General features: G+C 45.1%; 2 protein-coding genes across 3 annotated transcripts in view; one reads left to right on the forward strand and one right to left on the reverse strand.

Annotated features, from left to right (window-relative positions):
- The window catches only part of TXNDC17 (thioredoxin domain containing 17), a 324,677-nt gene extending 319,543 nt beyond the window's left edge, over positions 1-5,134 (reverse strand). For both annotated transcript variants that reach the window (XR_009556387.1, XM_060258849.1), the window contains exons 1-3: positions 4,858-5,134; positions 2,767-2,848; positions 755-830 (exon numbers count right to left, since the gene is read on the reverse strand). Coding sequence is in view for 1 of the 2 variants with exons in the window: in XM_060258849.1 (XP_060114832.1) it covers positions 755-830; positions 2,767-2,848; positions 4,858-5,008 (309 nt within the window). In the remaining variant the exon portion in view is untranslated. The remainder of the gene's footprint in view (positions 1-754; positions 831-2,766; positions 2,849-4,857) is intronic.
- On the forward strand, positions 5,007-27,530 carry KIAA0753 (KIAA0753 ortholog). The gene is made up of 17 exons (XM_060259627.1): positions 5,007-5,045; positions 6,903-7,019; positions 7,669-8,263; positions 11,190-11,296; positions 11,783-11,845; positions 12,543-12,761; positions 13,259-13,457; positions 15,346-15,563; positions 15,768-15,937; positions 17,590-17,682; positions 18,605-18,701; positions 19,165-19,248; positions 20,151-20,291; positions 21,461-21,542; positions 23,563-23,683; positions 24,430-24,657; positions 26,268-27,530. The coding sequence occupies exons 1-17, from the start codon at positions 5,007-5,009 to the stop codon at positions 26,383-26,385; spliced, it is 2,691 nt and encodes an 896-aa protein (XP_060115610.1). The 3' UTR covers positions 26,386-27,530.
- Positions 27,531-27,671: the final 141 nt, after the last annotated feature.

The following is a 27,671-nucleotide window of genomic DNA, read 5'->3' on the forward strand; positions in this document are numbered from 1 at the left end:
GAAAAGTGTGTGTGTCTTGTAGTCCGAAAGTACGTACCTTCCGGGGGGCGATCTGCTGCCTCTTCCTCCGATCCGGCGCTTCCCCGCGCCTGCCTGCCTGGCTCCATCTTCTTCAGGCAAGTGCTGGGATCGCTCCACGTGGCCCCAGCACTTTGCAAGCGCTGGCTGCGGAGGGGGCAGCGTGCTTCCTACTTGCCTGTGTCCCTGCCTTCAGCTGTGATGTTTAAAGCAAGCGCTGGGATCGCTCCCTCCCCCCTCCGATCCCAGCGCTTGCTTTAAACATCACAGCTGAAGGCAGGCACACAGGCAAGTAGGAAGCACCCGCCCCCTCCGCAAATGCAGCGCTTTGCGAGCGCCAGCTGTGGAGAGGGCAGCATGCTTCTCTGTGTGCCTGCCTTCAGCTGTGATGTTTAAAGCAAGCGCTGGGATCGGAGGGGAGAGGGAGCGATCCCAGCGCTTGCTTTAAACATCACAGCTGAAGGCAGGGACACAGGCAAGTAGGAAGCACGCTGCCCCCTCCGCAGCCGGCGCTTGCAAAGCGCTGGGGCCACGTGGAGCGATCCCAGTGCTTGCCTGAAGAAGATGGAGCCAGGCAAGCAGGCGCGGGGGAAGCGCCGGATCGGAGGAAGAGGCAGCAGATCGCCCCCCAGGAGGAAGGTGCGTCCTATCCTCCAGAGCGCCTTATGGTGCGAAAAATACGGTAATTTCCTATCTCAAGCCAGCATTCACTAGCTATATATTGAAAAATACTTACAGTTCCATATTTAAGTAATGTAGGTACTCCAGTGAGCTTAAGCTTCTTTCTGAACTCATTGTTAGAATCTTTCCAGCTGTAGAGAAATTTTTATCAGTTCAGTCTCAGTGGGCTTATAAAGGGATAAATGTACAAAGGATATGTCTGTCAGCAGTTAAGTCAAAAGGTTTTAAAATTAAAACAGTGATATGCTATGAAGGATACTGCCTTATGCACCAGCCAGTCACATGCACTCAGCCTGACCTTCACAATTTTTAAATTTCTTTCAAACAGAAAAAAGAAGGGGGGAAAAAACCTTAAAATCCAACAACTAAATAAGATTTTTTAAATGCATAAAGATAAAACTATAACAATAGTGGTGGATTTACAAATAGGTTTCTATAAACAGTTTGCAAATATCTAAAAATAAGTCTATGTACAATTGTCATCTATATGCCATGCATTCAAAAATTAATAACGTTCTAAGGTCCTCAATCCATTGATTTACCAGAAGTGGGCTTTTGATTTTTCTAATGTTGTAATACAAATCTTTAGCTGTTGTAAGGGCACAAAAGGTCTATTTTTGTTGACCATCGGGCTAGCCTCCAAGACACAGGCAGATAGTTTAAAAGTATACAAACATCCTCAAAAATCAGTAAACATTCTAATACAAAACTGATATAAGCGGTAAGTTCTTCCCAGAAAAACTGAATGACTGGACATGCCCAAATTATATGTCTTAAGGACATGTCATGTGAATTACAATGCCAGCAATTAGACACTTTACTCAATCTTTTGCTGTAGAGCTCAGTGTATCCTAAACATAATTTTGTTTAATTTGCAAAGCCACAAATATTATTATTCAGTCTAATGGCACAGGCCGAGGTTTCAGACATAAATAAAAAATAAGAGGAGAAAGCAGAAACCCTGTCTAATACTCCTTTCAAGAGGGAATGGCACAGAAAATATGCCTGGATCCAGGGCTGTTGTGAGGGTGATGTGCTAGAAAGGATATCCTGCTTTCTGAAAAAAGGGTAGCATAGATTGTAGGAGACAATGGATAAAATGCAGTAGATACACAAAATGAAGACAAATTAAGCAAATGCATGAATAAGCATTCCAACCCAGGGAGGAGAATTTAATCTATTATGCAAAAAGGCCAGGCTGCTAGTACCCACCCAAGAAGTGGCAGCCAATCACAGCTCCCCAACAAGGAAGAGTGCTGTCACAGTCAGCAGCTTAGCTGTACACCTATGATGCTGAAGCATACCTGAAGTCTGACACCTGTGAAATAGCTCTTAGCTGTCTAAATGAGGAGCCTGCATGCTTTTTGTTTAGGTTGTGGGGATTCATGCTAGGATCAGCCAGATAAAGCAAATGCTTCAAAGGGGGTGGACCCTCAAGCAGAAAGATAAAAGTCCAGCTGATAAAAACAGCCATCCAGCAGAGGGAGATCACAACTGAGACCAAAGTCCTGTGATACACGGAGTCTAAGCATCAGAAAAGCAGTTTTACAGTACAGTCATTTGTAGGTCGCAGAAAGCAGCTGTACTTCAGTAAATCTGGTCTCTGAGATACCCTCAAAGGCCAATGTCTTTAGTTTAGAGGAATTATTTGAAGGCTGCACTTCCTGCACCGTTCACACAAGTTTCATAGGAGTTAATGTTTAGTGAGGCCATATGATCACATTGCTTCCTGAAGCTTTTTTTTTTTCTTGAAGGAATGGAACAGAGCTTAGCAGTGTTTCCATTAACCAAGTACAGTTCAAACTGGCACAACACCCTTGGCTCCTGCTTCCTCCTTAGTTTAATTTTTTTTTTATTTATTTATTCGGGATTTGTATCCCACCCTTCCCAGGAGTGGCTCAGGGCGGCTTCCAACAATAACAATTTAACAATTTAAATATAAACAATTAAATACTTCACATTTAAACATTAAAACCAATACATTTCAATTCATAAAAACAATGCAGCTTAACAAGGTTGTTAAAACAGAAACAGTGTGTGCTGACTCCCACACACTGTATTACTTACTAGGGTCTGTCTCCTACTTGGCAGTAAATGAATACAGATGCTTCCGGCATGTTAGGGAGCTCAGCTCGCACAATTGGCTCCGCTGAAAAAAAATATTGTGAGTTCACACTCTAAGTGTTCAGTATTTATGTAGATTCTAAAACCCGTCAGCTCCTATTCCACCTTTGCTCATCTCTTTAAAAGCATTGTGTCTGGTGTATTATAATGCAACATGGAATTTCTGTGCTTAATCTGTGGTGGCCCACTGACACATGCAAACAGCCATTACTCAATCTTGCAGCTACCAAGTCATGAAAATCCATGAAAAGGATCAAGCACAGAGATTTCCTATTGCTTTGTGTTACTCCAAACATGATGCTTTTCAATGCAATTTATTCATGCGTTCAGTGACTAGCCATGAAGAGTGAAATAGGTAATTTATTACCCGGCCTTGTCTTCCAGTCAGATTACCATGAGTGCCTTGAAATGCTGCAAACACAAGCAAGTTTACCTGAAAGTAGTCCTGCTGACAATGGAATTAATTACCATGGGTGGTGGGTAGGCTCTTCCTTGCTACAGGTCTTCAAGCAGAGGCCTGAACACCATCTGTCATGAATGCTTTGGATTTTCAGTATAAGCAACTAGATGGCACCTAAGACTGTACAAACTCAGCAAGATTTGTTGTAGGGTAAGGCATTATGAAAACAACACACTGGGAGCTCATGAGGAACTGCAGGGGAACAACTGGGAAATTATCTCCCATCCCCTAATCAACCCTCCAGGATGCTTTAAGCTGTTAGGGGTTTGAGTGACCAATTATTTCCCTGTCCTTAATGAATACTCAATCTCAATACCTTCTGTGGAGTAATTAATATGCACATTAAGCTGTGTTTGGAGGTTTCCCCTTTTGTTAATTTGCAGATTGACGTGTATCTTGTGTGATTTGATAAGTTCTTGGAATATACTGAACATTGTATAGAACAGGGGTGGCCAACTGTAGCTCTCCAGATGTTCTTTGCCTACAACTCCCATCAGTCCCAGCCAGCATGGCCAATGGCTGGGGCTGATGGGAGTTGTAGGCAAAAAACATCTGGAGAGCTACCGTTGGCCACCCCTGGTATAGAACATAACATAACCACAGGACAACTAATTTTACTAAAATTTTGAATGCTAATTAGAATGACAGAAAAACAGATCTAATTTGTCTTACAAGAATCAAAGTATGGCAAATCTCATACCTGGGAACCAAATCTCAATGAGTTCAGTTCAGCATACTCCTAAGCATTCTTTCCATAATGCATACAACATGAAATGCAACATATCAATCAGCAGAGTTCAATATGGGTAAACCTGCTAAACCTAGATCAAGATGGGTGGTTGGACTGTACTAGTCTGTCTGTAGTAGCAGAAAAAAGCAAGTCCAGTAGCTCCTTAAAGTCTAACAAAAGTCACTCCAGTGACTCATGAAAGCTCATACTCTGCCACATATTTTGTTGGTCTTTAAGGTGCTACTGGGTCTTCCTGTTAAACCTACCACAGCAAAATAAAATACAGTCCAGTGGCACCTTAAAAACGGGGGAAAATATTTCAGTATAAGCTTTTGTAAGTCGGTGCTGACTTAGAAAAGCTCATGTTTCAATTTACCGAAAGTACTGATATTTTAAGCGAATAAGGGACCAATGCAATTATCCCCTCGTGGTTCCCGATGGGAACAAGTTAAGTGGTAATGGATTATTTGACTGCAGGCTCGGCATGAGGGGAGGGAGAATCAGGAAGAAGACCCGTTTAGGGCTGTCGCTGTATTGGATCTACGCGGCCACCCGGCGACAAGAAGACCCGTGTCACCCAAGAAACGCGGAAACCCGTAAATCCATACACACATGGACGAGGGACGGTGGCTCAGTGGTAGAGCATCTGCTTGGGAAGCAGAAGGTCCCAGGTTCAAATCCCTGGCATCTCCAAAAAAGGGTCCAGGCAAATAGGTGTGAAAAACCTCAGCTTGAGACCCTGGAGAGCCGGTGCCAGTCTGAGTAGACAATACTGACTTTGATGGATCAAGGGTCTGATTCAGTATAAGGCAGCTTCATATGTTCACATGCAAATTCCACCCACCCTTTACGCAATCCGGACACCAGCTGGTGCCACTGGCAGGATCCTTGTCGCCGCTGAAGTAGGCGAAGACTCGCCGCCCCCGTCGCTGCTGCTCCCGGCAAGCCTGCTCGAATTCGGCATAGCCTCGCACCAACACCTCTTCCCAACTCATGACGAAGGCAAACTGGAGAGGCGGAAGCGCCTCCAAGGTAGGCAAGGGCTAGCCATGCCTCCTACGCGACGGCGGCCGTGCAGGGACATGCCGATAAACTGATTGGCTAGTTTCTTTCCGAGCCTGTGATTGGCTCTCGCCGGCGGAGACCGTTCCCCAGAGTTCTCCGCGCGGTTCGCAGTTGCTAAGGAACGCGCTTGGGGAGCAAGAAGTGGCGGTAGCCGCCGAGTGAGTTCTGTAAGAAAAGCCTGGCTGAAGAACGCGTTCTTTTCGAACTTACTCCTGTTCGAGGTGGGAGGCCTGTAGAGGCCCAGCCTAGCTGTCTTCCCCGATAGCCAAATGGAGCCTCCATGTTCTGGGGCAGTGTACCTGCTGAGGTTAACTTGCACACGCCCTACTTGAGTCTCCTAGGAGGCTTTTGGTTGGCTGCTGTCGAAAATGGGATGCTGGGGTAGGTGCCCCCCTCCCCGATCTAGCGACGCTGTTAATAAAGGGTTAAGGGTCCATTAATAATGGGTCACGTTATGGTTATTAGCCACGATAAGTAGATAGAGCTTGGGAGGGAGGGAGCAACAGGGAGAGGCTTTGTGCCCACATGTATTAGTCCTTTTGATTGGTACTTCTGGGATACAGGGTGCTAGAACAGGGATGCAGATTTTGCTGCAACCTTGTGAATTGATTCTATAGCAGTTGACGTCAATGAGTTTATGCTGGAGTAACTGTGCATAGGATTTTGCTTCTGGTCTGTTTCAGCTGAACTTTTTAAAAAATCTTACTGGTCCAAAGACTGCATCTGGAAGACCCCCCTGGTGGAAGCATGAAGGAAATAGCCCAACAGTGTTGTCTGTGTCTCTCTAGGAACCTTATTGGCTGGAAAACGTGGAGGGACTTTCCAAGTTGTCCCTGCTATATGCTGTCTCCCATGACTTCTAGCTACAATCGCTTAGTAGAACTTCCATATCTAGAAGCAGCCTTAGCTATTGTAACTAGAAGCCATGGGAGACTGTGATTCCTGCATGAATATTTTCCAGACTGCCTTTAAATAGTCCAATTTTAACGGGAGTGGCAGGTAGCTGCACTACACTCCTTTCTAACCTGTAGTTTTTCATCTGTATTAGGCAGCTTTTCCCTGGCAAATTGTTGCGAGTCTAGCTGGAAAGATATTTCTGACCCTCTTCTGTTGAGCCAGCCCAGCAGCCTGTTGTGTTATACTTGCCTGCTTTTTTCATCAGCAGTCTTGCAGCCCCTGTTGTCAAATGCTCGGAGATGCCAGGAACATGCTGAGTGACCATTGACTCTGGGGCTTTGACATACTGCCCTCTTCTGACTCTTCCTCAGAGTGGTCTTCTGTACAGTTATATACAGAGCGGGAATCAAGGACAGATGTAAAGGGACTCTTGACCTTTGGATGGTTGTGCAGAAAATGGAATGCTGACTGGTGCAACTTGCCATATATAGAGGTAGGACAAGCTGCATCTGCTAAAATGCTCTCTTCTGTAAGACTGTTAAAAGCACAGGAGAGAGCCTGCATCTGAGTTCCAGGTGATTGAACAAAAAACAGCTGGGGATGACTATTGCCTCCATGACCTAATAGTGTGTTCCCCAAAAACATCTCTCATTAGAGATAGGGTGCTGGACTTTATTTCAATCCAGCAGCGTTTCTTATGCTGTCCACCTTTGTATTTTGTTGCCTTATTAAAAAAATGGTATTTTGTTGAAGCAGCATCTCATAGGATGATGCTCTACTTCTAGATGTGTATGGGAAATTGGGGGACCAACTTAGGTCTTTGTTTCTTAAATTGTAAAAAATTTGTAAGGCATAAATAAATATATGCATCACTTGGAATCCTGACATTATCTTCCTGGTGGTATTTCAACAGCATTCTTTTACTAGACAACAGCAAATTACTGTTATCTGAGCCTCTTGTCGAGTGTGATGGGACCAGGGAAACCAGCTGCAGCTTGTGTGCCTTTGTCATCCCAAAGCAAAGCAAGGATCCTGCAGACCCAGGTGTTGTGAAATTTTTGCTTGCTTTTCTGCTTCAGAGTTGTTTTATGGGATTCTTGAAAGATTTTTAGAAATATGCATCTACTCCTGTCACCTGCTCCACTGGTGATGTGGACCAGTGTAATAAACTTTGGGAGAAAGGGGTGGGCATTGATATATAGAAATGCCTTGCCTGTAAGACAAATCAAAAAGGAGCTTACTGATTTGTGTATGGGATATAAATTGGATTTTGTTGTATGGTGGTTCAGATTCCATGGGATTTTGCTGTAGTGCATTCCCAAAAATAGAGGTAATGTAAAAATTCATGCTAAAAAGGTGTAAAGCACCAGCTGAATGTTATGGGATCATTGCTGTGTGTCACTGTAAGCAATGCTGAACAACTTTCACAACTGAGATACATAATTGTTTCTCAGTTCCTGCCACATTTGGTGTTTTTTAATGAAAATCTTCAAAAGCTGAGCCTGCATAAGTTTGTATATCTGCAGACACCTCCCTTGGGGAATTTCAAGACAAAGCTACCCTGGAATCTGTCAGGGTTGTTGATTTATGTTGGGAAAGATGTGTCCTGTCTCCCCCTCTCCCAAATGAGTGCTCTGCTTAGAAATACGACCCGGAGAAAGATTTAGGCAATGTTGTTTGATGTTTGGAACAGCTCCAGTTTAGTCGAAATGTTTCTGCACTGCCAGTGAACTTGGCTTTCCAGTACACGAACCCTCATCCAATTATAATAGAAAAGCTGAAGCAGCCTGGGAATGGGAAGGATCAAGGTGCTGGTGATGGACTGGATGTCAGAAACTCTGTTGATTTTTCCGTGGTATCTGAAGAGAAACTCAATTTGGCTGTTCAGCTGGCCAAAAGGGATGTGAAGCGAAGACATCTGGAGGAGCAAGTGAGACAGCATTTGCTCAGTGAGAACAAGATTGTACCTGCTCGCCCTGCAGGGCTTGGGCAGACCAGAAGGAAGGAATCCGAAAATGTTGCTGGGCCAAGAGCATCAGACTTCCTCCAGAAGGATGAACACCAGCTTGGCAATTGTTCCAAACTTGAGACAACCAGCTCTGGAGCCAAAGTCTACCTCTACACCCCAAATCGGATAAAATCAAAAGCTGCTTCGTCTGATTCACCCCCCACCCATGACCCGGGACCTGGGCCCAGAAAAGAGGAAGATAAGACCACCCTGGAGGTCAGGCGGCTGCAAAAGGAGCTACAGAACTACATCCAGAAAATAGAAGAGCTGGCAAAAAAAGGTGAGGGGGATAAAGAAGAAGTTCAGCTTATTGTTATTGTTGTAGCCATAACATCAAAGCATATTTACCAACATGTAACAGTGTGCCACAACAGAAAGGTTAAAACATTTTTACATAACAGGATGAAACTTTAAAAAGATAACGGTAGCTACTTTGAGGATAACAAAAAGGATAGCATCAGCCAATAAAAAATTAATACATTCCAGAGCCAGTTTGGTGTAGTGTTTCAGAGCAGAGGACTCTAGTCTGGAAAACCAGGTTTGATCCCCCACTATTTCACATACAGCTGCTGGGTGACCTTGGGTCAGTCACAGTTCTCTCAGAGCTGTTCTCTCAAGAGCCTTTCTTGAAGAACTCTCTCAGCCCCAGCTACCTCACAAGGTGTGTGTTGTGGGGAGAGGAAGGGAAGGAGATTGTAATCTGCTCTGGGAGTCCAGGTGAAGGCTGGGGTATAAATTCTCTTCTTCATGTAAGCTGGAAATGTTTACAAGAACTTGATTCAGCATTTTGTTTTGAATGGACTCACAGAAGGAGCAATGTAGAAGGTCGAGTACTGTATCTTCTACCTGATTAGAACCACAAGGGCAGAGGTGTTGTTCCACAGGAATTTATTAAAATCTGCTCTGTAAAGACACAGATGGCATAGCTTGAAAATGTGCAAATGCCTTTCTTAATGTTACATGAAAAGAAGAATTTTAAAATATGCATGGTGGAGAGTTGATTAAATGGCCTTAAGATGTGCCTGCCAAGACAGAGACCCATGAAATACTATGCCTAGATATTTAAAGAAGGGGCATTGTTCTATTTCATGAGCATTAATAGTCCATCTGTGCTTGAATCTATTATTACAGAACACTATGATTTTTGTTTTATTATAATTCTTAATTTTTTTTCTGTCACAGTAATCAGCCAACCTACCTAGCATCCTTCTGAGCCCAATTTTAATAAAAGGCATGATTGCCATATCATCTGCGTACAGCAGGACTGAAATTTCCTGAAGGGGGTGGGAGTACTGGGATTCCTTGGTCTGGATAAAATAATTGATATAAAAATTAAACAGAAAGGGAACCAACAATCTTGATTTACAACATTCCTTAATGGGATAGGGTCCATAAGAGAGCTGTGTGAACCCAGTCTTACCCTGCCTGTGAGGCTGGAATATAGTTCCCTTGGTATCCTAAAGCAGCAGTCCCCAAGCTTTTTAGCGCCAGGAACCGGTTTCGTGGAAGACAATTTTTCTATGGACCAGGGGGAGGGGCAATGGTTTCAGGATGATACAATTGTGCACTTTATTTCTATTATTACATTGTAATATATAATGAAATAATTATACAACTCACCATAATGCAGAATCAGTGGGAGCCCTGAGCTTGCTCACCTGCTGCTCACCTCCTGTGCGGCCTGGTTGCTAACAGGCCATGAACTGGTACTGGTCCATAGCCCAGGGGTTGGGGACCCTTGTCCTAAAGAGCCTTCTATCAGTGTTTGTTTTGTCAAGTTTGCTCCATAGTCTTGATTGCTCAGTGGAATCAAAGGCTGAAGTGAAGTCAACAAAAGCAGTGTAGAGGCATCTTCTATAATTCTTGGTGTAATTCTGAATCAAGGCCTTCAATGTCCAACAGTGATCGACTGTACTGTGAACCTTATGAAACCTGTTTGTTCAGGATTGAAAAGATTTTATGATTCTGCCCAATCTTCCAATTTGAATAAAAGATGGCATGAATATAATTTAGAAGAAATACCTAAAAGACTGATAGGGTGATAATCGGCAGGTTCTTGCCTTTTTTATAAATAGGAATTATAATCACTGTTCCTTCTAAGCTGAGTAAGCGTGAGCTAGCTCACAGATTTTTAGTCTCCTGCTCACACATTTTTGTCTTCGCTCAGGAAGGATGACCCCAGAGCACAATAATTTATGCAGTAGCTCACAACTTTAATAGCTGTAGCTCACAAAGTAGAATTTTTGCTCACAAGACTCTGCAGCTTAGAGGGAACATTGATTATAATACTTTGTTTCCGGTTGGAAGGAATACTACAGGTTTAAGCAATTTCTGTGAAAAGTTTAAATTAAAATTGGGCATGACCAATGAGCATTCAGCTTCAGTACCGCAGGTGACCCCTAATCTTCCCCAGGAGCTTTACCTGAGGGCAAGGTGTCAATCAGCTGACTGCATTCTGAGGATGAAATTGGAGGCCAGGTTGGAAGAGTGTCCCAAGTCCATAACTGGATACTGGGAAAATTACTCGGTTTGTGTGTTGCTATAAAGAGTAAACAAATGATGAAACCACATTTCTGCTGGAATGCCCAAAAACTATCAATTCTCAAAACCTCTTATGGTTTTTTATATGTTGGAGAGACCCAACTCTCTCCACTTTGATTTGCAGTAGGAGAGTTTTTTTCCTTTTCAGGAACCACTTACTAGATAGGGAGCAGAACTCAGACAGTAGCTGAACTGCATTATCAGACCTGGCTCCTCTGACTCTATTTTGGAGTATATATAAGGTTTGCCTTATGAGTCTATATTCCTGGTCAAACCAAGTTTGGCAGATGTCTTGAGTTCTGAGTATCCTGGGATGGGAATGTCCTTAGTAGTTTTGTAAAATATTTTACAGTTTCCATGTTAGAATGGATAAGTGTTTAAAAATGTTTTATGGCTTTCCCTGCATAGTCCTTGGAAGAGTAAGGCTTACTGAGGTCTGGAGCAGAGCCTTTTGCTCTACTCCGGCTGGGGAGTATTTAACACTTTTTTCAGAGGAGGGTATGCTAGCCTCATGTGCAGACTGTATGATCTTTCACCATCCTTCTCTCTCAAGCAGGGTTTTTTCTTTGTAGGCCGATCATTACCACTGTAGCAAGACACCCTCAGGTCAGTAACTCATTCCAGATCCATCACTTTGTGTTTTGCTGGACTGTCTTCTGTTCCAGAGAGAAGTGAAGAAACTTTGGACCCCGACGAAGAGCGCCGTGTCCGTGTCCGTAGCCAGGAACAGGCTGTGCGCTCTGCACGAATGCTGTATGTGCTGCAGCAACAGGCAAGAGTGTTTCTCATTTTCCTCTGTACTCAGATCTCCCCTGTGGCTTGTAGCACCTTGTGCCAGCCTTGGCCTTTCTTTCAAAAGTGAGCTCCAGCCAAAGTTATTCACTTTCCAGTCACATCCAGTATGTGAATAAGCACCTTCTCACTTTAAGAATCTGCCTGGCAGTTGATCCTTCTGTGGAGGCCCAACTCTGTGTGTGTCCACTTTCAGAGGTAAGATATGTGGCAACTAGGGACAGGGTCTTGATTACTCCTCAGCTGTGGAATTCTCTCTCTCCATCAGTTTACCTGGGACCAGGCTTGTAAAACATTAGGTGCTGCCAGGGGGTGGGGTACTGTTGCTTTTCCAGGTGTTTAGCTGAATGTTTTGTCTTCTCTAGCATGCTGTATGCTGCTGCTATTGGAGTCTTGAACTCTTCTGTGTAGGCTGTTTAAAAATGTCTCTATTTATCTGATTTGTCTGTAATATGTTATTTAATAGGTAAAAGAAATCCAGGCTGAGCTGGAGAAGCTGAGTCCTCAGAAAATCAAACACACAAAGAAGGTGAGAGAGAAAATCCCTGGGGATTTTGGGAAACATCATGTATCAGGGAACAACCTTTCCTTCAAGCAGGAGACTGTGAAAGGAGCTCAAAGTATAGTGGTGAGGGGTGTTTTGAGTTGTCATAATAACCACTATGCTTTCCAGTTTACAAGAGGCAAAGTTTAAAGTTTATTTCCTGAGATAGTTCTGTCTGAAATCAGGAGGGGAACATTCTTGGTGTCCATTTACAGTTAGGGCTGCCATTTCCAAATGGCAAATTGTGAGCATCACTTTCTCTAATTTATGATGTCCATCAAATGTGCATCTGAAAAGAACCACTTCAGTGTATCATTTTTTGGCACTCAGCTTCTATGCTGGTCCCTGAACTTATTATTGTTTTTGAGATGGGGAGACTATTGCTGTATGTGGCATTCTACATGCAGCGACATGGCAGATCTGTGTAAAGGCATTACAAGCCCAGCTGTTTTATTTGCAGGCATTCTGTGTTTCCATAGTGCTGTTGCATCAGCATGGAATCCAGCCTCATAGCCTCTCTGCTATAGCATTCTTCAGGCATAGGCTGCAGCAAAGGAGTGCTTTGAAGACTGGGGCCTGCAAGTGGAATCTTTTCTCTCATAGTTAGCCTGGCTGCCTCTAGTCTCTGGACCGGGTCTAGCTAACTCATGGGCCCTCTTTCTCTCCTTCCTTTGTGATGCAGTCACAAACCATGGCCAGGCTGGCAGCAGCTCATAGAGGCGCAGTGCGGGCCTTGCAGATGTTTGCCACTCACTTTGCCCGCCAGTCAGAGCACCATCCGGCTCCTGCCCACTGCAAGGAATTGGGCAACCTCATCCGGCAGCTGTCCCTTTGCTCTGCCCGCCTCGAGATGGGATCCTCCATTCCTGACATCGTCATAGATTTACTGCTGCAAATAGAGGTGATGGGGAAGACAGGGTTTATTTTCTTCATTTGACCAGGGACTCAAAAACAGGGCCAAACAGGCCAGGAGCAGATCTGTTATATATCCCACAGAGGTTACATGGCCTGTATGAATAAGCCTGGGAGATGAGTGTATGTTGCAGCTATTGTGAGAGGCTGTTGGGGGCCTAACAGCAGTAGAAGCTGCTGCCATCAACCCACTTCATTTGTGGCTCTGTAACAAAGAATATGCTAAAGGTTGTGATTTTACCAAAGATTTATGTTAAATGCCCATTGTACAGGTTAAATGTTGTCAAATACATAGAACTTAACTAACAAAGATTATTTCCAAATCCAGTAGCAAACAGAGAATCTATAATAAAGTCAGATTTTTCTCCTGGGGGAAGTTAAGAGGCTTTATGACAATTGCAGCATGTTTGATGTTTGCACTTTGCAAGGTGAGAGATGATGCTTACACTTTGCACATTTAATAAGAGATAACAATTGTGGTGGCAGGATTTGGACTCTTTGCTGTCCAAGAAGGAATCACCCAAGAAGGGGAAGAAATGGCCTTCTGCATTTCAGGCTGAGCTGCCATTGAGCAGGGACAAGGTGCCAAGTAGAGAGAAGAAAGCTACCGCACTGGAGCCCAAAAAGCCACCAGTAGCCAGAAGACTTCTCCCTCCCAACTATGAAGATGGACAAGATTTTATGGGTTTGTATGTGAGCTGCTGAAATCTGTATTTTTCCAAGGTCTTGCTTTCCAGAAACAAAAACATTTCTTCTTTTAAGCTTTGTGGGCAGAGGTGAGAGGCACTCAGAAAAGTCATATCTTGCCCGGGTATGTCTGATCATTGTTGTTTTGGTGTGCGCGCATGTTTTTAAAAAAATATTAATGTTAAACTGCCCTTCCTTAAAGGAGCTCAAGATGGCTTTCATAGCCCCTCTCCCATTTTCTTTTCATGACAACTCGTTGAGATATAGAATGATTGGATGTAGCCCCGTTAGTTCAAAGCAACATCCAAAACCAAAAGCCATGTAACACCTTTTATTATGACTAAACAAAGTAACAAACCAGTATGCAAGCCTTCACACACTCGAGAACTCTTAATTAGTCTGGATATTAGAAAGATGATGGATGAAAAGAAAAAAAAATTGTCCTAATCCTTACTTTGTTATGCATATTGTGGGAAATTCTAAGCAAGTTATAAAATGATGCTGGTGTCAGGTTGCCTCCTGAATTGCCCACTGGTCAGATCTCTGTCTAGCTGCAGACGAAACATGCAATTTCTGCTAAAAAACTGAGAGCAAAGGGAGGGGGGACCATATTAGTCATTGTATGTGTTATACCAGAAACTGCTTCTAATTGAAGCACAATTGAATTTGGTTTTAGGTTGGGGGGGATTAGTCCAAGTGAGCTGCATGACAAGGTGGAGATTTGAACTGTTGTCTCTGATGCTAGAACAACATTCTAATCATTAGGCATGGTTCTGATGGGCTGCAGGTTGCAAACTGTGGAAGCTCCACCAAGCTGCAGACTGAAAGCAGGCTCTTGTTTTCATTGTGGGTTAGACAATACAATGATTCATCTTCACTTAATCAGTGAACAGTTGGTTTTGGAATACCAGGCATTGTGTTGGCTGAAAAATTGGTTGACAGCCCTAGTAATTTTAGGTGAAGCAAGTTGGTAGCCACTTTAATCCATAGCAAATTGAAAAAGCCAAGTAATTCCACTTTTGTTGAGACCGACCAAAACAACACAATACAGTGTGTGAGGTTTCCAAATCTCTTAATTAAGCTGAAGGGTTCTTCAGGCTGAAGAACCCTTCAGCTTGATGAAGAGATCGGGACAGCTGCAAAGTTTGCACACTGTATTGTTACTTTGGATGGTCTCAATAAAAACGGCATTACATGGCTTCTGTTGTTGGATCTAATTCTTATCAAGTCCTGACTCACACACTTTGGGATAGTGAGTACCGAAAGAAGCCATCACTTGGCTCCTTTCTGCAACACTGCAGCTTTGCAGACCTCTTCTTTCTTTCCTCTCTCAGCTCCCTTTGCATCTTACTTACCTGCTGATTCCCCTTCTCATTCAACCCCATTAAGAAGCTGAGGATTGATCTGACTCTAGATTTCCAGGTTGGGGTTTGCCATTTGATTGCTTTGTTTAGGAAAAACTACTGAGTTCAGCTCCCCTCCATATCTAAAGTAGGCTTAATTCTGGTCCTTGACAAAGGCAGGACTTTGGCAGAGACAAAGACGTAAGAATAGCTATCCTGCATCAGATCAGTGGTTCTTCTAGTCAAGCATCCTGTTTCCAGCAGTGGCCAGTCCGATGTCACAAGGGAGCCCACAAATAGGAAATATATTTATGGCAGCCCAGAATATCTCCTTTTAGGTGGGACCACTGTCCTTTTGTGGCCCTTATTTGTCTAGCCAGTGTTGAAGTTGCTGCTGCTCTCAATTCCAGGTTCTGCTAATACTGTGTGTTTGTTTTGTTTTTGCTGTCTACCTGGTTATTTCTGAGCACAGGAGTCGTTCAGGAAGGAACCTGAGGGTTTCCTGATTCTATACTGAAACAGTATTGTGATTATGGGCTTTAGATGACCATCAGCAGACTGAAGAGGTGTTGTCACCAGGGAAGATGGCAGATCACTCCAGCACAAGAGCCCAGGAGAATCTTCCCATTGCTGAGCAAGATAGGACTCTTCAGGCCAGGCCCAGGGAGGCCTTGGGAACACTCGGGCCTGTGAAAAAGGCCTCTGCTCTCAAAGGTGGCCCACTGAAGAAGAAAGGAGTGGTGTTTTCTGCCAAACGTCAGGTACAGACATACCAACAGCACTGTCCCTCCTCTTCTGCATCCCCGAGCTTAATTTTCAGGTGCAATCTTATGTTTTCCCCTATACCGTAATGTCTTGTTGCTCAGCATTGCAGTTGCTGACATTAATGTCCCGGCAGTGGCAGCTTTGACAAAAGCCTCTAAAGCATTGTCTTTTCCTGAAGAGAACTGTTATGTTTCTTAAAGGGAAGTGGAAGATCACAGAGACCAAAAGCCGAGCAGCCTCAAGCCAAGCACACCCGGTTTCAAGACACCACCGTTGCATTCCGGCTCAAGGAGACCAAGCCGCCCGTTCGAGAGAGCCGGATCCCCTGGGTGCCTCCCAGTCCCACTTCCCCTCGAGGGTCTCCTCATCGGTAGGTTAACATCACCGCAAGAGCCGCCTTGGTGAGAACCGATTAGGCAGCTTGGATAGTAATAGGTGTACTCCAGTCCTGCTTCTCGCATCTTACACCTGGACTTTGCCTTCAGAAGCTCAGTGTACTTGGGAGGTCTGCCTTGGGGAGTCAGGTCGCTTGCTGTTGCTCTTTGGAGCCCTTCTGAAGGTGAAGCCTTGCTCTTCACAGGATTCTCTTCCCTCCTTGGTTCTCTGCCACATGTCTTATTTCTTTCTTTTTCATTTTGCAAAGTTGTTTTCAAATGTGGCTCATTGTAGGACATGCTTCAGTTTCCAGTTGAACATATATATGAACATATGAAGCTGCCTTATATTGAATCAGACCCTTGGTCCATCAAAGTCAGTATTGTCTTCTCAGACAGGCAGCGGCTCTCCAGGGTCTCAAGCTGAGGTTTTTCACACCTATTTGCCTGGACCCTTTTTTGGAGATGCCAGGGATTGAACCTGGGACCTTCTGCTTCCCAAGCAGATGCTCTACCACTGAGCCACCATCCCTCCAGTTCTGTAGGAATGGGGCATATGCATTCTCATTAAGGTGGCCTGGTCCCATTAATCCAACCCTTTAATTGGAAAATGGCCTGAGCCACCTTGGTGGGAAGGGCGGGATATAAATCATAAATAAATAAATAAATGATGAATGTTATCATCAAGAGTAGCCTGGATTACTGGCTGTCTTTTTCTACGTGAGATAGAAGATATTGGATTTATATCCCGCCCTCCACTCCGAAGAGTCTCAGAGCGGCTCACAATCTCCTTTACCTTCCTCCCCCACAACAGACACCCTGTGAGGTGGGTGGGGCTGGAGAGGGCTCTCCCAGCAGCTGCCCTTTCAAGGACAACCTCTGCCAGAGCTATGGCTGACCCAAGGCCATGCTAGCAGGTGCAAGTGGAGGAGTGGGGAATCAAACCCGGTTCTCCCAGATAAGAGTCCGCACACTTAACCACTACACCAAACTGGCTCTCAATGGTACAATGGTTTTTAAAAGAAAACAACTGGCATTCGTGACATTGACTGTTACAGGGAAGGCGGACAGTGCAGCTTATGGTTGGTAACATTTGGTTCTGAAACTGACAGTTCCTTGTAGGAGCTGCTTTGTGAGATTAATTCTGAATGCCCATTATTTAGTCATGTTAGCCAACCTGTTTCAGCCAGTGGAAATTTCCTTGTATTTAGCACAAACGTGATTCTACAGGCGGTTGGCATGAGTAAAAGAGAAAGTTGAATTAGGATCACTGGCATAAATGTCAGTCCTGTAACAAGTACGGGTCTGCTAAAGATGCATTCAGCACTCTTGTGTTTTACACAACCTGATTTATTGTGAAGGGGGAAACCTGCCTTTGCAAGTAATCTCTACGTGTTCCCAGAGTTAGACCTTTCTAAATCCATTTGAGTTTAGGAGAATGTAACTCTGCTTAAGGATGCACTGCGCATCATCCAGAAGCAGTCTCTCTTCAGCCAAGAGCATTTTGTTTTGCCAGAGCCAGACTTCACATCTTCCCGTTGAGAACTTCTGCTCTGTGTGATGCAAAAGGCTGTAGATCATTTGTGCAGAATGGAGACTGCAGTGATGGCCTCACATCTTGCTCTCTTCTTCCCACAACTCCTTTTAGGCATCCAGATAGAAGTCCTCGAAGCAGAGAGACTATTTTGAAGAGAGAGAGAACAGGAGAGGGAAGACATGCCATGGAAAAACCAGCTGTCAGGTTGGCATAGAAGGGCTTATTGAATGCCTTTATGCAACTTGCAGTTTTAGAAATTGTAGGAAGGTAAAGCTTCTTTGCTATGAAGGTAACTGTTCTAGAACCTGTAGAGGCTTTTCTTTACCCCTGATTACATACATTTATCAACCTAAATCTGCAGTGGGTTCTGGAAGTAAAAGATATTTAGCTCGAGACATTTCTGGATTGGATTTGGTTTTTAAGTCTTGACTGTGTCCAAAAAGGATGAGGAAACTGGATTACCTTAGGCTTCATGTCCCAACTGGAAATGAAAGTAGAGGCATTGGGTGGATTTTGCATTCTGATTTAGCATACAGCAGCTTCATGTGTATGTACTTCTTTGGTATGTTTCTTCTGCACCTGGCTCCAAAACTAGTATAGAAGACAGAGCTAGCCCAGGAAAAGAGAACCTGCAAGAAAGTGACTTCTAGTTCCTATGATGTTTTGACCTGCCAGTTGGGTGTTGGAACTCTTGATTTTGCAGGTGACACAGTGGCTCAGTTTCTCTTTATTCCTACCCTTGGGGGAGAAGGAATTGACTCCTGGGATAGGAGTGGCTACATTCAGTCTAATATCTACCCAATGATGATGTGAGGCCAGGGAATTCAGTTTCAAGCATTGTCCATCAGACAGACCTGGGAACAGCACAGTCACCAGAACCAAGACAGAGAAACCGAAGAACACGCAGTTGACACAAACACCTGTGCTTAGGTGTGAAGCACATGTCAGTTTTGGAACTGCTCACTGCAAATTAGAACTGCTAATTAGGACTGGCTAGCCGGTTTCTCTCTGCTCAGTGTACATTTCAGAGTGTGGCTTGTTGCTGTGCATGTACTGTGTCTAATGTGTGCTGACCAAAAAAACCAATTAATATTAAGTTCTGGTTTTTCTTTCCCCTTCACTGTAGCGCTCACAGGACTGAGGACACCTCTTTGAAGGAGATCATAGATAAGATGGAGAGAGAGATTAAAGAGCGGCTGGAGCCCCTCTTGGAGAAAGCACAAGTAAGGACCAGAAGAACTATTGGGTTTGGCACAGGTGTTGTGTAACTAACACCTTTTTCACCACTGCTGCACACTGAGTCAGCATTTCATGGAGTTATCCACCATGACCAGGAAACCTTTCTTAGTCTTCTGACAGTTCTTTCGCCATCATTGAAGTTTTTTGCCCCAGAGGGCATCACTTTACCCTTATACTGAATCTCATTTGCTGTGTTGCCATCCACCCACCTGATTCAGAGGGACACTTTTGGGGAGCTCTTTGCAATTGTCCTGAATAATTTGGTGTCTTGGCTGTCTGCCTGTACAGATTCTGAGTCGTTTGTCTGTTAAACCTTGCCTTTCCTCCAGTCCCTCAGAGCAGTGGTTTGGGTACTCTGCTCCCTGAAAGGAAGTTATTTTGCCCAAAGATCTCTGCAATGAGCATCCAAAAAACTGGACAATCATTTCCATGCTTTTGTTTCATCAGAAGGTGAATCTCTCCTTGGAAAGAAACATTCGCTGGAAGGAGCCGTTACTGGAAAGCCAGGCGCCACCCGAGGATGTCAGGAAGGTAAGATGTGCTCCACTAAAAGAAAATGGTTGAAACCCAGGGAAGGTTTTGTAGCTCTGCCTGCTCATGCTACGGCTTCCAATGGGGGAAACAGGTGGTGCATGATGTGTTCTGCAGCAGGGCCCATGTGCCTAACATGACTGTCATATGCTGACAACTGGCCATGTGCTTCACAGGATTTTCATTCTGGTCTTGAAACCATCCCTTCCCGCCAAATCTTCAGGAAGTTTGTGGTGGTATTTGGCAAGCTGCAGTGTAGAAACCACTGCCCTCCTGGAAACAGTTTAAAGTTCTCCCTGACTTGGTGACTATTTAATAAGTTAGCTGGCTAAAGATGGCCCAAGGCTTTTCCTAGGGCTTTAGATAGCTGGCAATGGTGAAGGGTGTCAGAAATAAGTATGGCTTTTGGAAGATTAAGAATGCCACTTAGGCCTTGCTTTCATGCAGTGTATTCAGGATTGACTTGAACATCTGCTGAGTACACAGGAACCTGTTTCTTAGGATCCTGTAGCATTTCCTTACCTGGGGAGCACATAAAATGTATTATTGACTTAGAAGGCAGCTGAGTTTAGTGGTATGGGTCATGATTTGGGAAGTCCCCAGTTCAAACCTTGCCTCTTCTATGAGTTTCATTGGGTGAACTCAAGCCAGCAGCTCTCTCTGGGCATCAGCTGCCACCCATGGGACTCTCTTTGGCTGTTTGATCTGATCTTGGTATGTAGGTATGGGGCCGGGGGGGGGGGAGACTCCTGACATCTCCTAATATACAACGTTTAGCTACTTCAAGAGCACTGTGCTGAAAGTGTGTGTGTGTGTCCTATTTATCTAGAAAGTAACGTTTTAAATAACGACATAAATGTTGCGAGTATCTCCCAAGTCTCAGATGTGTGTTTAATTGTCAGGCTGTAGCTGAGGCCGGTACCTTGAACAGCCTTTTGGAGGACTGTGCTCCAGAACAGAGCCAGAAGACAGGACATGAGTCTCTCTCTGCACTCAGTGCCCCAGACCTGGAGATGATGCTTCAGAGGATGGAGGAGATTGAGGTATGCTTCTGCTGTGGTGTCCACCAACACTTTTGTGCCAGCAAACCATCTGGAATTAAGCTTACTAGCTCTCTAAAGGGAATCGATCAGGACAAGATTGGACAGGCTGTGGGAAGGGGGAATCAGAGTTCTCCATGCTGCGTGATTTTCTTTTTTCTTTTTTAATGGAGTTTCTGGCATATGGATATTCCCAGGCGGCCTTCTGTCTGCCAGCATGGATTTCTCATCAGGGGAAGCCAATTGTCAGCTTCTTCTCACTCAAGGGAAGGGGAGAGCGCTGCCATGTGTGTTGGTAGGAGGGCAGAGCTGGCTCATTGGGCTGCACTGTATGCTTTGTCAAAGATCAGCATTCCATAACTTGCGGGCAGTGCCCCATCATCTGCAGATCCTTATGTTGTGTCACGTTCTGCCTTGAACTTGTCCTTGATCTGAGTCAACCCAGGCAGGACTTAAAAAAAAAATTAAGTCAGTTCTATTGGTCCTGACATGGGACTGAGGTGGGCTGAATTGTGGATCACTGCAAACTGCATTCTGTCCTGTAAGGGCTTCAGACACATTTTGGGAGACTTCTGCTGTCCTACGCTGACTAGACAGTAGGGAAAGTGGGGAGGATGTCTGCTTTTGTAGATGCAGCTTAATAAAGGGAATGGTCATCTGTTATTGTACAGTATGGAGAGCCATGTTGGATCAGACCAAGACTCCATCTAGTTCAGCATCCTGTGGCCAGTCAGTTCTCATGGAAGATCTACAAGCCGGGCACAGAGGCCAAAGCCTCCTGCTGCTCCCCCCCCCCTCAACTGGTATTTAGAGGTATTCTGCTTCTGATTATAGGCGATGTATTAGGCCATCATGAACACATGGGTGTGTTCCCCATCAGTTTAATCCCTCTTTAAAGCTACCTTTGCTAGTAACCATATCTATATCACATGGCAGAGAGTTCCATCAGTTAGTCATGTGTTGGGTGAAGAAATAATTCCTTTCATGATCTGCCCATCAACTTCATTGAGTGCCCAGAATTCTAGCATTAGAGGAGAGAGAAAGAACTTCTGTATCTGTTTTCTCCTCATCTGTCAGTTTTTTTTCAATCTAGAAAAAACCAGCTTCATTTGTTGAGTAATCATGTTTTCCCCCCTCCTGTCTGTGTGTGTGTGTGTGTGTGCACATTCAAGAGCTCTCAAGAACTGGTGCGGAGGAGGTATCACCAGATAGTCTATTCAGACCCTGAATTTTGGGCCCAAGAAGAGAGAAGAGGTAAGTCACGGGCAGGCATATGTGAAGGGTTGGCTGATGATCAGGTGGTTAGGAGTGAACACATGAAGCTGCCTCATTCTTGGTCTTTCAAAGTCAGTGATGTCTACTCCACCTGGCAGCTGCTCTCCCAAGACTCAGGTGGAAGTCTTTCCCATCGCCCACTATGGGAGCCTTTTAACTGGAGTTACCAGGACTGAACCTGGGACCTTCTGCATGCTGAGCAGATGCTCTGCCACTGAGTCACAGGCTCTCCCCAAGTGCGCCTGCATAACTGTCGAAGCCAAAAGTCAAAGCTAGGAGTTATCCTATCATCTCCATATTCATTGGGATTCTGAAGATGGGAGAAGGCACATTGCTGCTGTGAAGACAGCTAAAGGCTCACAAGCTTAAGAGGGAGAATCTGATTTCTTGTGCTGGTTTCATGGCTTGTGTTAACGGGTTGGCTGCTTTGATACAGTGGGCACCTGCAGGCTTCAATACTTGCGGGCCTGGGAGACAGATACCTTCATGCAGAGCCTCGCTCACATGAAATTAAAGCCTGAGGACTCAGTATGTTAATCTGTTGTAGCAAAATTAAGCAGTACCTTTAAAAACCATCGAAAGTCATTCCAGAATGAGCTTTCATGAGTCACTTAGTTAGATGCATGGAATTTATATCTGTTGATGCTCCCAGGTTGCAGGCCTGAAAAGAGGGCTTAGAATGAGCTGCCACGCTATACCAGGAAGAGCCCAGGAACTGTAGCCTTCCATTGTGACTGTTTCTGCCAGCTTCCTTGTATTGTGAAGGAAAAGGCCAGTGTGGCGTAGTGGTATGTAGTGTTGGACTGTGAGAGTGTGAGTGTTGGTTCAAATCCAGAGTCTGCCATGAAAGTCACCAGGTGACCCTGGTCTGGTCACTCTTTCTTTCTCAGCCAAACTCTTTCTCAGCCAAACTCATCTCACAGGAATTGTTGAGAGAATAAACGTAAGAAGGGGAGAATGGTGGATGATGCCCTGAGCTCCTTGGAGGCATGGTGGTATAACAATGCACTAAAAACATAAAAGAAATGCTCAGTATTTCAAGGGCATGAGTTTGTCAAGGGTTGCAACTGAGTGTGTCATAGGTTCCAGTACACTGTCCTTTTGCAAAGATTGTGCTAGGGGATGTGTTCCCTTCCCAGGACCACTGGTGGACAAATGGGAAGGAACTCTGTACATCCGTTAAAAGCAGGGGTGTCCAATGTCCAGCCCACGGGTCAGAACCTTCCTGCCCAGGGCTTTAATCAGGTTCTCAGGGCTCTTTTCTCCCCCCTCCTGTCCTCACAAGTTCCCTTCTCTTTCAGTTCCCTGCCCTTTCTGCCTTGTTTTTGTATGCTGCAGCACAGACAAAACTGCAAGGAAAATGTGGAACAGACTCTTCATCAAAGCTGCAGGGAGAATGTGGAGTGGATTTCCCAGTAAGGTCTCTTTGCCCAGATAGATAGAGCCCAGGGACCTTGATGGAAAATCCATCCCACATTTTTCCTTGCAGCTTTGTCTGTGTTGCAAAGTGTTTCAAGTTCCTATACAGACACTCAGGCTTCCTGGAGTTGTGACCTTGCAAATAAGGAGTTGATGCTTTGAGCCAGCTTGTCTCTATTCAATGGACCTGACATAGTGAATGCCCTAACCTGGGAACCTACAGCCAAAGGGGGATACTATACAGAGCATTTTATATTTTTAATTTCTGCTGTGATCCCTGTGCTTTTTCTTGATGTTTTATTTTAAAAACTGCATTGCTGAATCCCACTATTTCCCTACCTTTCCATTTTAAACAAAATATTGCAAGAGTTTTAAGCATGTTTGTATTTTAAGTTAAAAAATAATTTGTGTTAGTCTGTGTCCTTTATAAAGTTTATATCTCTGCTGCCTCACATTACATTTTATGACACACATGGCACGGCCTCACAAAGTCCCATTTGTGTCAGATCTGGCCCTCTTAACAAATGAGTTCGATACCCTTGCACTAAAGGGTTTTGTTTTTGTTTCCTCCACCTCTTAGAGAATGCAGTTGCAGCAAAAGAGAAATCTTCTGGGGCTCCCCATCCCATCCAGATAACAAAGCCAGAAGGTCACAGTGAGCCACAAGTGGACATTGTATTAGAAAGGCCCTTGGATGCAAAGTAAGTAGAAATTGAGAAATAAGTGGTTGGCTGCGTAATTGATGCTTAATTGGCTGCATAACTGATGCTCTGTCTAGTGCTAAAAACTGGCCCACGTGCCTTTTCTTCAGGCTCCTCCCCATCACCATTGGTTTGAATGGCTGTGATGTCATGGAATATTCACAAGTGTTCTAGTGGCTCAGAGGCAGTGTGGTGGCAGCAGTACCCATCTCAGTGATGGACTAAAGCTTCTACTGGGCTGAAGAGATGAAAGGTGCCCTGTTGGTAGGGATTAAAAAAAAAGGAAATAAAACCAGAGTTAGGTTCATGTAATCCAGGATCCCCTTTCCAACAGTAGCCTGATAGATGCTTTCTGGGAAGCCACATAAACAGGACATGAAATAATAAAGTGATGACGTTTATTTTTAAATAAGTGTACTTGAGGAAGCAGGGGTGGGGTGTGTGCCACAGGTATATATTATGGGAGCTGGTCCCATGATTCCTTTGTGTTTATTTCTCCTCAAGGGTCTAGGAGAGGGAGATAGTGGACCAAAATTTCTGAAGGGATAGGATTCATTGGGGAAGTGAGAGGCATCTGTGGGGGGAAAAGATGAGTGGAGGAGGTTAGGAACCAAGGAGTACCTGAGCAGCAGAGGGATGTGGGAAGGGCCTGGATTCTGCATCTTGTTGGAAGTGTCATCAGCCAGGTGTCTGCTTGAACTTGACACCTGCGAGGAAGGAGCTCTGATTCTTTTCCTTGCTTCCAGTGCTGTTGAGGAGGATGTAGAGCCAGATGAGAGACTGGAGTCCAGAACTCATACCACACAGCCCGGTACGTGGGATTCCTCCCAGCGGAAGCAGCCCTGTGCCTTCCTCTCTGTACCCAAGAACATGCTCCAAAGCATTCATGACTATGGCACCCGGTTCGATCAACACCTAAAGTGCATTTCCCACGAGGAGGTGGGCAACTTCAGCCCGTGGCACATTGCACAGAGGTGAGTGGAAGATTTGGGAGAGCTTGCCCATCAGGAGAGATCCGTTGGGAGCTCCTTAACCCCCACATGTCCCTTCAAAGTGCCCTGCACCCCATCCATTGCTCCGCTGGCATGCATGTGTAAAAGCTGGCCATTAAAACTGTGCTCATGCTGAGTTTCCAGACCAATCATGGTCATGCAGGAAGAAAGATTTATGTTCAGCTCACAGCTTCCCTGTGCTTCACCTGCGGTTCCTATCACAAGAAAAAGAATGTGGCTGTTGCAGTACCTCGCAGTGCTGCCAGGTGGTGCTCCACACCTTGCCATGAGTCATGCCATGCAAACTGAGATGGACTGTGGACTCCAAAACCGCTCTCTGTTTTGCTGTTTCCCAGCCTGACAAACTTTGCCTTGCAAGGTTACGAACGAGTGGTCCAGACAAGAGTGGTTCCCCTCCTCACGCCTTTCTTCCTCTTAAGCTGATTGCCTTTCCCCGAACCTCTCTTCCCGTAATTCTCCAGATCTGCTTCGGCTCCTTCTCTTCTTGGTTACAGCTGCTGTCATTGCCATCCCCTGGGCAGGAGAGAATAAGTATCCTTAAGGGATATAGAAGCAGCAAAAGAAAGGCTCAGGGCAAGAACAGATGTGTAGGTGCCTCTGCTGGGGGGCATAGCTTATTTATCTGGAATGTGTCAACTCCAGGAGATGGTGGCTGTCTTTTATAAGAGGCTCAGGCTGTGAGCAGACTCCATGACAAATGCTGGTTGGCTTCCCGTGGGGCCTCAGGCTGGCCACTGTGGGGAAGCAGGATGCTGAAACAGATGGGATCACATTGGTATGCTCCAGCAGGGCTCCTCTTGCATAAATCTAGGCTCCTGCTGGCAGGAGGCCTCCAGAGGAGCCCTCAGCTACATGAGAAGCGGATTCCAGGAGGGGAGCGAGCACAAAGCAGAAGTTCTGGCCAACATGAATTGCTGAAATACACAATTTCATTCCTCCTGAAGTCGCTATTCCTGGAGACAGAGGGCTGCCCCATTACAGACACACCTGGGCAGCATCCACCCACCCTTGAAAATTGTGCTTTTATCTGGCTTTACCAATAGTTTGCCCTAGCCCTATCTCATCAGATTTCAAAAGCTAAGCAGAGTCGACTCTGGCTTGTATTTGGAGGGGAGACCATATACTGGGGCCATGATACAGAGACAGGCAGTGGCAAACTACCTCTGAACATCTCTTGCCTTGAAAACCCCACCAGGGGTCGCCCATAAGTCAGCTATGGCCCGACAGCACTTCCCACCACCAGCAATCGTTTGCAAAAGGATTGGTTTGTTGGCCCAGGGTGATCCATTTACAAATGATTGCCATAGCGTAATGACCAAAGTGATGCATGGATGCAGACCTGTTTCCTCCTTGGATGTATTAACTCTTCAGCCTGTTCTCCAGCAGACAGGAAGCAAATCTCTGGCAATGGGAAATTAAGCAGGGCATGGCTAGTCCTTCCAAGCATAGCAGCAGTTCAGTCTCCCTCACCTGGGGAAGAATAGCAAGTCTTGGAGGTGGTTGTGGAGACAGTTGCTTAAGCTCTAGAAATCAGGTCTTGGCTTCTGAATTTTGCTTTCCTGCCTCTTTAGCTTGGCAGAAGAGTTGATGGAGGAAGCCCTGGAGGATGTGGCAGCTGAGCTGCAAGACCTGTGTGAGGATTACGCAGAAGCTATTTTTACCTCTGAGTTCTTGGAGGCTGCCGAGTGATGGCGACTCCTTCAGCGGGTGTCAACCGAGCAGAGCTCCGCTGGGTCTGCCCTCTTTCTGGAAGAACAGGCCTGCAAAAAACACTCTTCCTCTGTGGCTCTTCCTGAACTTAATGTGGCAATATTTGGGGAGTGGGAGCATGGATTTCCTGTGCCATCTTCCATTGTGCCTTGCTGACAATACAGTCTGGTCGTAACGTCAAAGAAGTAAAAGATAATGGAGTTTTTGGAACTGGCTCTCACCCCTTCCGTGCTTGCAACAGAAACCAGAAGTTTTGGGTCACACTCCCCGCTCATCGCATTGCTTTGGATTTCGCACATAACCGCAACTAACCTCAGGTCCCGTCTTCATATCTGCTTAACTCATGATGAGGCATAGCCTCGTTGAAACACTGGGGTAGCTGATCTTTTGAACCACTGAATGGCACAAAGTCTAACCACTGATAGTTTGGAGAACAGCCCCTTGGGTTCTTCATCTGTTCAGTCCAGCAGACAGTAAACCCTTCTTCCTCGACTCTTTGGGGCATCCTCAGTGGTGAAGGGGTTAGATAGCTACAAAAGCTGGACTGGATTTTCAGAGTGCCTTGCCAGTCCTCCACCCTGCTTTGTCAGGAGAGTTTGAGGGAATTCTGACCTGGAGTCTTTGGTTTCACATCGGTGTGCCACAGTCCTGCAATGGCCTGAGTGTTACGGAGCCCAGTTCTCATCCTGGGTTCTCTTCATGGGAGTCTTCTCAGATCAGTAGCATGTTTCAGTGGGGAGAGCTGCAACAGGAAGATGAAAAGGCTTCATGCCTGCTTGCAATCTAAAGAGGAATAAGTCAGGTCCTTATGTTGGTCCTCGTTGCATTGCAATCTACAGGAAACTGCTACATGTCATCTTTGGTGCTGTAGGACAGAAATACTTCCCTTACCAGCAAGACCTGTGTCCCTTTCCATTGGCTGATTTCCTGTCAATCATGGCTACTCTGGCTGCTTTGTTCCCGGCCTCAAAGGAGAAATTCCGATGGGCCAGCAGCCATTAAGACCCTTTGACAACGACTCTTTCAGCCTATAGCCACTGTGAGTAACATTCCGATGTTCAGGAAGAGAGATAAGTTTACTTGAATCATTTTTTAAATGTATATATTAAAGCTTTATCTTATAATGTGTGATTGTCAGGGTTTTTTTTAACAACCTTGTTTGTATCAAAGTAAATTTAAGAGACAATGGGCGTTTTTGTACATTAGCAGTGCAATCCTATGAAGAGTTGCATTATTCAAGAGTTAAGTGAACTAAGGAGTGCACT

Source organism: Heteronotia binoei, chromosome 18 (genome assembly GCF_032191835.1).
Source record: "Heteronotia binoei isolate CCM8104 ecotype False Entrance Well chromosome 18, APGP_CSIRO_Hbin_v1, whole genome shotgun sequence".
Taxonomy (NCBI): Eukaryota; Metazoa; Chordata; class Lepidosauria; order Squamata; family Gekkonidae; genus Heteronotia; species Heteronotia binoei.